Source organism: Perognathus longimembris, chromosome 4 (genome assembly GCF_023159225.1).
Source record: "Perognathus longimembris pacificus isolate PPM17 chromosome 4, ASM2315922v1, whole genome shotgun sequence".
NCBI lineage: Eukaryota > Metazoa > Chordata > Mammalia > Rodentia > Heteromyidae > Perognathus > Perognathus longimembris.
In genome coordinates this window covers 8611340-8623400 of record NC_063164.1, presented here as the reverse complement: position 1 = coordinate 8623400, position 12061 = coordinate 8611340, and the positions used below count along the sequence as shown (strand labels likewise).

The following is a 12061-nucleotide window of genomic DNA, read 5'->3' as shown; positions in this document are numbered from 1 at the left end:
TGCAGTCAGTCAGTGCTGATACAGTCACTCTTGTTTGTTTTTGAGGCAGGGCTTCACTGTGTTTCTGATCTGGAAGGCCTCCCCTCAAGTGATTCTCCTACCTCATCTTCCAGAGAACCTACACCATCACACCAGGCTTGACATATTTACTTTTTGGATTTTCTGATGAGAGAGCTATATAGTACGGTTTTGACTTCCTCTGTTTTCTGCTCTTATCTCTTGTAGGTTTTTACTGTCGTTTCAATAGAGACTAGGGGAGATATTTTTGGGGTTTGCTCACCACTGTTAAACTACAATGCATTCATTAGGTCTGAGTCATTACTTGAATATTATTTTTTTATACTTGCCCTAAGTATTATAGGGGCTTTATGCTGTATTTGTGACGTTCCAAGAAGCCAAAAGTAACAATTGTGTACATAGTTTTTCTGTATATACACATATTTTATATGTAAGCAGTGGGTTTTTTGTGGGGGTTTTTGGGTGTTTTTGTTGGTTGTTTGTATTTAATGTCAGTTGTGGAGCTTGAACTCAGGGCCTGGACACTGTCTCTGAGCTTTTTTGCTCAAAGCTGCATTCTACCACTTTGAGCTACAACTCTACTACTGGCTTTCTGGTGGTTAATTGGAGATAAGTGTCTCATGGACTTTGCTGCCCAGGCTGGTTTTGAACCGTGATCCTCAGATCTCATCCTCCTGAGTGGCTAGAATTACATGCATCCAGCTGTATGCAGTTTTTAAGTTGGGCTATGGATAGATAATACATTGGGCAGTCCAGCACCTATAATGTATTGGTACCAGCAGCTTGTAGAATATTGATAAACTACTAAAGACATCTTTTATCTGCTCTAGATTTTAAATGTGTGATTTTTACACTATGAAACAAGTAGCATATTTAGTTAATAATTGGGATTGCGATAGATCTAAATGTCAAACTAACTTTATTATTTTTTGCTAGTAGTATTAGTAACCACAGAAATTTCCACAGCCCATTAAAACATTTTTAACCAGTTTCTCCCCCAGCAGGAGAAACACAGTTAATAAAGTGAAGGTTTCTTACGCATGTCGCACAGCTTGTTATTTGAATTGAGCAAATGGCAATTTGCAAGAGTGAGGCGTAGTTGAGAGCAGCATGCTGGTGGACATATGGAATGAGTCACACCATCTGGTTATGGTCATACCTGGGTGGTGGTCATTAAAGCCGAAATGCCTGGGGATCTGTGGATGACTTCATTAAACTGCAAAAACCTATTGGGCTGCAGTAGTAGGTAAGTTTGAAACTTGAAACCAATGAGCTGGCAAGCATGCTTTCAAAACCTCAATACTGCAGTTATTAAATGAGTCAAAAGTTTTTACACAAAATGAGACTTTGGGATTTGGAATGGATGGTCTTGTAAAAAATGCAGTGGTTTACTTGCCCAGTACTTTCATCAAGTACTTATGACTAATATCACTACAGTAAAGTGTTTTATAAACACAATTCACATGGTAGCTCAACTAGGCTTAGCCATAAAGAGGAGCATCGGTTTCCATGAAAATATGTTAAAAATAAATATTTCCGTTTTGATCCATTAAGGAATTTGTTCATTTAAATGAACAAATTTGATAGGTAAAGAAAAGACGAAAGGTTTCAAGGAGGAAAAAGCATTGATTAGATAAAAATTGTGGTTATATAAATAGTAACATGGACTCAGGGTTTCAGTTTTTTAAAATTTCTAAAAATTAACAAACACTGAAATGAACTACTCGGGTTTGCAGTTCTATGAACCTTAACTATGTATAGATTCGTGTTTAGCTCCACTACAGTCAAGTGGAGCTGTTCCATTGCCCTGAAAAAGCTCTTGTCATGGCTCTTGTTTTTCCTCATCCCCGACAAGAACTGCTCCAACACCAAGTTTTGCTTTTTTGAGTATGTCAGGTACGTGGAGTCAACCTTTCCAGTTTGCCTGGTCTCACTCAGCATACCTTTAAGATTAACCCAGGTTAGTTGTATCTCAAAAGTTTGTTCCTCCTTATTGCTGAGGTAGCACTTTGTGATTTATTTACCCATACCCATTTGTGAAGCAGCTCAGTTGTGTCTTGTTTTTAATGATTGTGAATAGAACTGCTATAAATGTTGGTGTACAAGTTTTGGGTAAACATATTTTTCACTCCAGTATCTTGGAATGGAATTACTAGGTGATATGGCAAGTATATGTTTTAACTTTATTGAAAAGTTGACAGCCTTTGTTTTGTTTTGAGTTGCCCTGTATACTGGGTTGGAAGTTGTAAATTCTGTTTTTTTTTTTTAAATTTTGGTTTGGTTGTTTTTGTTTTGTTTTGTTTTTGGTCGGTTGTGGGGCTTGAAGTCTGTACCTACGTCCTGTTCCTGAGCTCTTCAGCTCAAGTAGTGCTCTACCACTTTGAACCACAGCACCACTTCTGGTTTTCTGGTAGTTAATTGGAGATAGAGTCTCAGGGACGTTCCTGCCTTGGCTGGCTTTGAGCCGCGATCCTCAGATCTCAGCCTCCCAAGTAGCTAGGATTACTGGTGTGAGCCACTGGCACCCAGCTCAAATGCTTTATTTTATTCACTATTGAAGTTGTACTATTTTGCAATCTAGAATTCATCAATATTTAAATTTCCGAACAATGTAACATCCTTAAAAATACCAGCTGCCTTTCTTAAGCACTGTTGTTGGCAAAGATGTTAAATTTGCCCTCCTACAATTTGGACATTATTGTGATTAGATAATGTTTGTTTGGATTTGCCTGTTCATTAGCTAGTTTTTTTGCTTACTGGTGGGCACTTGAAAAACTTCTTTGGAGAAACTCTTTTGGCAGTATTGAGATTTGAACTCAGATCTTCCACCAAAATGCTACAGCTTGAGCCGCACCCCTCTCAGCCTTTGGGTTTGGTTTTTCTTTCTTTTTTTTGTCTTTAGCTATTATTGGGATAATGTGTCATACTTGTTTTTGCCAGGGAAGGCCTTGCAAAAAAGCCTGCTCCACTGTGCCTTCTGAGGCGTTGTACTGACAGCAACACTAACATATTGGTTGAAATATGACTTTAGCTAATTTTCTCCTGCTAGGGCAGGCCTCAAGCTTAAATCCTTTTTTTTCTGTCTCCTGAGTAGCTGGGGTTACAGGTGGGAGCCACTGTGCCTTGCCCTCATTTTCTTTTTAAAGTATATACAGTCTAAGTTTCTTTAGTGAAAATTTCAGGGGCAAACACTTGAGTTTTTTTTTTTTTAATAATCTGAAAATCTCACTATTTTGGTATCATGGTGCAAAAATAGCTTCTCTGGGTCTCAATAGTTACTACTTTTTGCCACTTGAAGATCATGTTCTAATGTTCCCTTAAGAAGTCTACTATCTGTCAAATTTTTTGTTTTTGTCTTTCTGTCTTAAGATCTGTGATGTTGCACCAAAATGTTTCTAAGTGTGGATTTTATTCCAGTTTTGATAAGCCTGTGTCTTATTGCTGCCTTTTTAGTTATGTAAATTTTCAGTTATTATCTCTTCAAATGCTTCATTTTCCTTCAGTTCAATAAGGGATTGAGTATGACTTCTAATTCTACCTTCTTCTTTCTGTACTTACTGATTTGTGTTTCTTTTTGTTTTCTCTTGTTTTTCAACACAAACCTTTTTTAGTAAAAGGAACTAAAAGGAGATTAAATGTGTAGACTTCCAGCATCAGTACTTAAAGACAATAATTTTCTTCTGCCTTGTGAACTCATCTCTTGGTGACTGGTTATTGTACATCATATAGTTCATCCTTGGTTGGTTGTTGTGAATGCTTTCCCCCCCACACTATTTTGTAATTAAAAATTTAAATGCACTACCACATAAATTTACATATTTGATTTGTCATTTTAGAGGGAGATACCTATTTCTATTTTCTCTTATTCTGAGTGTAAAGTTATAGGAAAAATGGTTTTGTATGGAGTGAAGGGAGGAGATCATACCATACCATGCCAGAATTTACATCTCATCAGAGGTCCAGAGGAATTCCATTACTTTTAGTTCTTGGTAATTAACATGTTTGTCCAAGAGCAGTGGCTCTCAACTAGGATTTGCCTTCCCCAGGAGATTGGGCAATGTCTGGAAACATGTTTGATTGCCACTACTTGTGGGGAAGTGCTCCTGACAGTGAATAGAGGCAAAGCCTGACATCAAGGAACCCTCCCCCCCACCCCCACCCCACGCCCGCCCCCCAAGCCCTGTGCCATAAAAGTGATCTTGCCTAAGTATCAGTAACTGATGGGTGGGAACTATAAGATGAGGAAAGGGTTTGGTGGTAGTAGCATATGCCAATAATACCAACATTTGAGAACCTGAGGCAGTAGGATCAAGAATTCAAGGTCAACCTGAGAAAATGTAACATTTGAAGAGATAATAATGAAACTTTCCAGTTCTAACAGAAGGCAGCAATAAGACCACAGCTTTTTATCAAAATTGAGGTAAATTAAATCGACACTTAGAAACATTTTGGGGCAACTTCACAGACACAGAAAAAAGACAATAGGCATGTATAACTGCACCCAGCTTTGCGTTGGTTGAGATGAAGTCTTGTGGCCTTTATTGGCCCCCAACTAAGATCCTCTTAATTTCAACCTCCCTAGTAGCTAGGATTGTAGGTGTAAACTACCTTGTCTGCCTGGGTGAACATTTCAGAGTATAATGCTTTGCCTTAAAACTTTTATAAAAGCATAGATCTTTATAATACTATGGTTTCTTTCTCATAGAGAGTTATTCCTTTGTCTTTTTTTTAAGCTATTGCAAGAAACTGGGACAGAAGGAAGGAAAGAAATGATTTTGTCCAAAAAGAAATGTACTCACTACCTGACTTATGAAGCTGGATCATCTCTGTATATCATCTTTATGATAACAATAAAAAAGTCAAATTAAACAAAAGCTATTGCAAGGATGATGATGAAAAGATTATAAGGAGATGTTAGAGGATCAGAGACAATGTGAAGGGAAGGGGTAGAAGCATGTGAGACAATAGTAAGGGAATTCCCTTTTTTACACACACACACACACACACACACACACACACACACACACGTTTCCCCAGAGTCAAAGAATGAAGTCTTGTTCTTTTTTTTTTTGGCCAGTCCTGGGGCTTGGACTCAGGGCCTGAGCACTGTCCCTGGCTTCTTTTTGCTCAAGGCTAGCACTCTGCTGCTTGAGCCACAGCGCCACTTCTGGCCATTTTCTGTATATGTGGTGCTGGGGAATCGAACCCAGGGCCTCATGTATATGAGGCAGGCACTCTTGCCACTAGGCCATATCCCCAGCCCCGTGAAGTCTTGTTCTTGTAATATAAATACATTGGAAAACAGTGTTAAGTGCTTTACATGAACAATAATGGTGTTCTACTTTTGGAAACTTAGAAGTAATCTTCAGAACCTTAAATATGCAATCACAAATTAATTGTAATTAATTGTGGATTTGAATGTCATTGAATTTTGTGTCCTGCTACTTCTTGGAGCCCTTCTTGTCTCTCTGGTTTCTTTTTGAATGATTACAGTTTGTTACATGGTTGAAAATGTTCTACAAATCATATTTGAATTAATGGATAGGCAAGACTTTATGCAAACTGGACAGTTACCTCAAGTTTTCTATTTTGTTCATTTTGAATGATTTGTTAAATTAGCCTCAAACTTAACATCAAGATAATAGTTCCAATCTTAAGATTGTCTCTTGCTTAAGAAAAATGAAAATAGTTATTAAATTGTGTATCATGGTGCTCTTCATTTAGTCTTTACCCTCCCATCAGAATTACACAAATAATATTCGTGTTTTCAAGAACGTATATTGTGAACACTATGTGATCCTACTAGGTGATTAGTTGAATTTATCGTCAAATGTATTAGTATGAATCTAACCAAATTTACAGTTTTACTTTATGGATTAGGGACACTGTTATGAGTTTAAATTGAATTAAAATGTAAAGTATTACATTGTGATTTTGAAAATATCTAGTAGTAAATTTTGCATAATATTTTTATCTTTTAGGAGAGGGTTAAATCCACCGCACAGGGTGAAATCTATCTCTATGACAACATTTACACAACAGGAAATTGAATTCCTGCAAAAACATGGAAATGAAGTAAGTATTTTTACAAGTTTCAACTTTTTTTGGTAGTTATCTTAATAAGATTTTATAAGTTGTTCAGAATGGTGACTAACTATATTCTATATTTAGATATTTAAGAATAAACTCACTTTTATAATGTATTCAAACTGATGTCTTCTACATAAATAACCTAATCCTGAGGTGAAATACTATGTACTTAAGATTCATCAGTATTGAATATATTGGATCTATTAGATCAATATTGGATCTATTGAAATTACTATGGGTCTTAAATGCTTTAAAAGTCCAAAGGAATAGAATTAACTTTGATGCTGTGTTAAATCTGTTAAGCTGTTGTGTGATCAGCTTTCACTTATATTCCTCCTTTTGCTTTTTACTAAATGTTTAACGGTGGATGTATTTGTGGTGTTTAATGTTTAGCAGGTACTTCATAGAGAGCTATTAGTATTCCTGTAGATATCCTAGAAATAGAAGGAACCATTTGCCTTTAGGAGGCTTCCAGTAAGTGCTGACCTACTTTTAGTTTTGTGTTTTACCACTAGTTGAAATAGCATTTTAAAAATTGATAAAATTAAGGGCTGGAGCCATAACTCAAGGAGTAGAGCTCCTAGCATTTTCAAGATATTGAAGTCAATCATTACCTCCAAAATCACTAAATAAAATAAATGAATAAAGAACATGGACATGTTCTTATAATCTTCATGAAGATGAACCAGTCAGCCAGAGGACTGATAGGAAAAACTATTTCACAAAGACAGCTTATCCTCTAAAAAGTAGTACTTCAGTTGCATTATTCTGATTGTTTATTTTTAGTGTTCCTTATAAATGTTAAGATTTTACTAGATTTAGCTTCTCTCTCTCCCTTAGAACATATACGCAGGCATGTCCTACCTCTTCTTGGAACTTTGCTAGTAATATTTTGAAGTTGTTTACTCATGATCCACATTGACTTTAGTTCTAAAATAGTGAAGAAATGTAAACTCGCCTTTATGAAATGTTTTAAATACATATTTTAGAGAAGAGAGCACATTTTGAAGTCTCCAGATTTTGCCCGTGACAAATTATTTTGAGTTCTTAGATGCCAACCTCACATGGATACACTGTAGAAAAATAGAAGGCTAGATTAAAAAGTAGAAGGTTTTTAATGATAGGAAGCATTTAGCGATTCAAGTACGGTGTGAACTGTTTGTATGCAGTGTAGGTTAGGCTCAGTTTTGTGCATCTCTTGAAGAACGTTAGCAGTCCTGCCTGGATTGGCCGGGATGAGGGATGAGGTAGAGGAGCTGCTTCCGGGTGCTGATCATACACCCTGGGAGCAGGGAAAGTTGCCTTCGTCTATGGCCATTGCTCTCATTTCCTGAGCATGTTATAAAGCTGCCACGGAAACAGGGTTTTATTCTGTCTAAATTATTATTATTATTATTATTATTATTATTATTGAATGTTGGGAAAGTACCATGGAAGCTTGATGGTGGTCATGAATCATTTTCCTCTGTAGCATCAGATAGTAAGTGTTGTAGGCTGTGCAGTCCATAAAGTCTTTTTTTTTTTTTTTTTTTTTTTGGCCAGTCCTGGGGCTTGGACTCAGGGCCCTGAGCACTGTCCCTGACTTCTTTTTGCTCAAGGCTAGCACTCTGCCACTTGAGCCACAGCGCCCCTTCTGGCCATTTTCTGTATATGTGGTGCTGGGGAATTGAACCCAAGGCCTCATGTATAGAGGCAAGCACTCTTGCCACTAGGCCATATCCCCAGCCCCATAAAGTCTTTGTTGCTACTGCTCAGGACTGATCTTGTCTGCCAATAAGTACATAGTGGGTGTGGCTTAGTAAAATTTCCATTTACAAATACAGGTCTTAGGCCAAATGTAGCTTTGAGGGTGTGATTTGTTGACCTCTGGCCTATATATGATATGAGAATTTGTCAGCAGAGTATTTTTGACTTAAATAAGTTAGGAAACAAATGTTCTAAGCTTAGGTATTTTGAGGTGAATGAAACTTTCTATTGTATGTGCATTTCTTAACATTGAGTTGCTTTCAGTCATGTACCACAAAGTATGTCCCAAGTACTGAGCAAGCATATGTAAAGTGGTAGACAGTCGATTCCTGCTTCGTGACGTTTGCGTTTTAAAATTGTGAGTTAAAGGGCAGGAATATAGATAATGCTTTGTATAGTGTGTATCTGGGATATGGGAAGAAGCCTTTGGTTTGGATGGTAAGGGAAGATTTCCTGAGGGTATAGTGGTTTGGAGGGATGATGGTACACGTGGCTTTGGAGAATTATCAGGACTCAGATCCTGATGGAATCTGTTGGCTGGAAGGAAGAATTTGATGGTTATGCTGAACCATTATAAAGTAGTTTGTATTTAAATTAAAAACCAAACCAAAAATACACTACTGGATGCCTGTCATACGGTGGAGCCTGAGGCAGGATGATCCCATCTGAGGCAGCCCTGGGCTTCATTGCCACGCCCTGTCTCATAGTGTGGTCCCTTTATGTGTTCACCTGTGTGACTGATGCACAAAGGCTGTTGTGTCTCACTGATCTGCAAAAACAAACAAAAAACTAGTGTGTGACTATTTTTAGTTACTCGTTTGCATGTTTGTTCTGGAACAGTTTATATAACCAAATGTTAAGAGTGAATATAACAGTTTCTTTAAAAATGTATGTAAAAGCAGGACTGTCAATTTCTCTTGCAAGAAGCATGTGAATTGTGTCTTGTTTTTGTTTGGTAAGCATAATTTAGATATTCTGTCACAGCAATACCTGTCAGTTGGTGATCTAAAAATATTAATACAGTCATGCTCATGTAAGATGGGTTGGATATAGGAAATACTAGTTGTGTACTTATTTTCCTGGTATTTAGCTTGAGTCATTGCATAGTTTTGAGTATTTTTCTGATTGTGTACTCTCCCTGCTTTGTCTCAGGGTAAATACTGTACTAGTGTTAGGCCGGGGGGGGGGGGGGCAGGAGGTCAGTGGTAGAATACTTACTTAAAATGCACAGGGGCAACAGGTCATGCTGTAATGTATTGTCAGCACTTATGGGGTGGAATCAGGAAAATCACGAGTTTTGGTGATACAATTTCATTTAGACCAATGACATATCTCTAAAGAGCTCTTAATAGAATTTTCTGTTTAATATATTTGTGTTTTTTTTCTGCTGCTAAAAAGTAGAAATTATTCATGAGATGTTTGTTCCTTAACTCTCCATTTTTCCCTATGTATTATAAGCAGTATTATTTACTATTATGTTTATATCTTACATGCGCAAGGATTATGTTTATATCTTACATACTCTCCATCTCTGCTACGGAGAAAAAGAACAAAAAAAAGATAGTCTGAAGTCTAGTTAATTAGATGTTGATTTCCTTAATAATAAATAGACTCTCTAATTCCAGAGCAGTTTCCTGTCCTTTCTTTTCTACCTAGAAGTTGTAACCAGAGTGATGTCACATTATTTGTTCTTTTTTGCCTTTTTTAAGTAAAGTAAAGGTGAAGAGTATTTCAGCACAATTCTGCTGTTTTGCTGTCCCTGAGAGGGTTATAAAGCAGTAGTAATAAGTACTTTCTACCCTTAACCTATTCTTTTTCTCAAGCTTAAAGTAACACTGTTGTCTTTTCTTTATTTTTTATGCAGATAATTGAGAAGGAGTATGACTGTTAACTTTTTTGGTGTTTATAGCTGAATTTGTGAAATTGTTTGCTCTCCATTATGATTTGGGTGTAGTGCTGGGATAGCCCTCACCCACCTTTCCAGCTCTAGCTTTTACCTTGCTCTTTACCAGTGGCTGGCCTGTTTGAACATACAAATGGAATTGGGTCCTACTGATGTGGTTCATTGTTAGCAGACATAGGGAAGATATTTACTTTCTTGACTTGCCTGGGGTTCTACACTGTTACCAGTTACTTGTAACCATCTCATGATTATACTCCTCAAATTACCAAATTGAGTATGCCAACTTACCAGTCATCCAAGTTAACCCTTGAGTGATAAAACGTGCTTTAAAAAGGGGGGCTGGGAATGTGGCTTAATGGTAGAACACTTGCCTAGCACATATGAAGCCCTGGGTTCGATTCCTCAGTACAGTAGAGGCACAAAGACAGTGCCCAGGCCCTGAGTTCAAGCCCTAGGACTGGGGAAAAATAAGAAAATACATAAAAAAAAAATCCTAAAAAATAATGCTTAAGAAAATTTAAATCCTCTTTGTAGCCACCATAATTCGAATTCTAAAATGGATCAACACTAGGACTGTGACAATTTTAGAAATTCATTCTGTAGGTTGATGTGATTTTATTTTTAATTCCTCCATAAGATCTAGCTTTGAGTATTATCCTGTTCACTGAATAGTTAATGTGTCTCATTTTATGGTTTTAAACATTGAAGAGAATTTAGAAGTATTGAATGAAGCACACAGTGATTCAGACATAGTTTGTAGTGAGTTTCCTGTGAGGAGTAAGAAGTGCTATGTAATTTCAGAGCTGGGTGATTATTCCATCCACACGGCTTCGATTCTGTTTGCAGTAGGACTGAAGGAGCACTCTTTTCTGGGTTTCTAGTGAGACCTTCTCTCCCCAGTTTTTACAAATTTGATCACACTGTAACCCACCATGGAGAGCTAGGCCCCAAACTAATATAACTGTTTAAAGTTCACTATGTATACTTGTTGTCAGTTGTTTTTTCACTATATAGGCTTGTTCTTAGACATGTTAATTGGGTTAACACACCCAGCATCCCTATGAAGTAAGTTTCATCATTATCTGCATTTTAAAATATATGTCAGGCAGTCGATTCCTTACCCAAAGCTCTCAAACACCACCACTATATTATGCCATAATTAGAGCCAGTTATCCCTTTACCCTCTCTAAATAGATGATCGAAACTAATCCTATTATCTGTTAGCCTTTGGTTACCCTTTAGATTCTTTCGTACTTTCTTCCACCTTCCTTTCCCATGTTCCTCATTATCAACCTGTGTCTTTGTGGATTTATACCAGTCAGCTCCTCTCATCCAGTTAGATTTTAACTTTAGTTCCTTACATAATATATTTTTTTCTGACTAGTGCTAATCATTTCTTGATAATTCCAGTATCCATATGGGTCATCTACATAGCCTCCCAAGTTTTTTTTATCTTTTATCTCCAATGATCCTTCATCCTATTTTAGATCTTTCATTTATAAATAAGTATCTTACCTCTTAGATTTCAATACTGAACCTTACTTTCCAGCTCATTTGATCTAAATTACAATACTTTTGGGATAACAATGAAGACTTTACTTTAAATCTCTTTCTTTTTAATCAATCTACCTTTGAGTTCCTGGTCTGCTATTATAACCATTCCCTTGTCTTACTCTGCTTGTTTAAGGCAAGAACTATATCTCCTTTATCTCTAAGCCTCCAGATGAGGCTGGAGAAAAACATTCTTCTCATTACCTTCATCTTCAGTATTTGTGGTCACAGTTCTCAATGCTACTTCATGCTTAGTCTCTTCTTTTCCCTTCAGACCTTTAAATAAAATCCTTTGTCAGTTGATGATGTTCATTTTACTAAAATAAAGCAGAGAGAAAAGAGACTTAACCTCCTACAGAAAAATCTGCGAAGCCTAAGAGAAAATTTTAATATAGAGAACAGAATCATCTTGGCAAGGACCAAAATGTGACAGTGGGTTACAAGAAAGGAGACAGACAGTTTTCCTGGTGTGTAAAGGAAAAACAGATCTGTGAACTTAATCTTACCTAGTAATAGGTTTACTGACAAAATACTTAGTATATGTATGTTTTAAATCTATGAAAACATGTATGTATGAGCATACATATATATCCACCTACCCATCCACCCACCTGCCCAGAGGATAGGAGAGATGAAGAAAACTACAGGCTGAAAGGAAGTTTCCATTGGTTGCCTGGCCTAGCTATTACATAGAACACATTGTTTTTCAAAATTTGCTCTGCTTCAGAATTATCTGAAGGGGCTAAAATACCC

At 36.9% G+C, this 12061-nt stretch overlaps 1 protein-coding gene across 8 annotated transcripts in view; it reads left to right on the top strand.

Moving 5' to 3' along the window:
* Agfg1 (ArfGAP with FG repeats 1) overlaps nucleotides 1–12061 on the top strand; it is a 50013-nt gene that overhangs the window by 9707 nt on the left and 28245 nt on the right. For all 8 annotated transcript variants that reach the window (XM_048344616.1, XM_048344615.1, XM_048344613.1 and 5 more), the window contains exon 2: nucleotides 6000–6093. In XM_048344616.1, the coding sequence (XP_048200573.1) occupies nucleotides 6000–6093 (94 nt within the window). The remainder of the gene's footprint in view (nucleotides 1–5999; nucleotides 6094–12061) is intronic.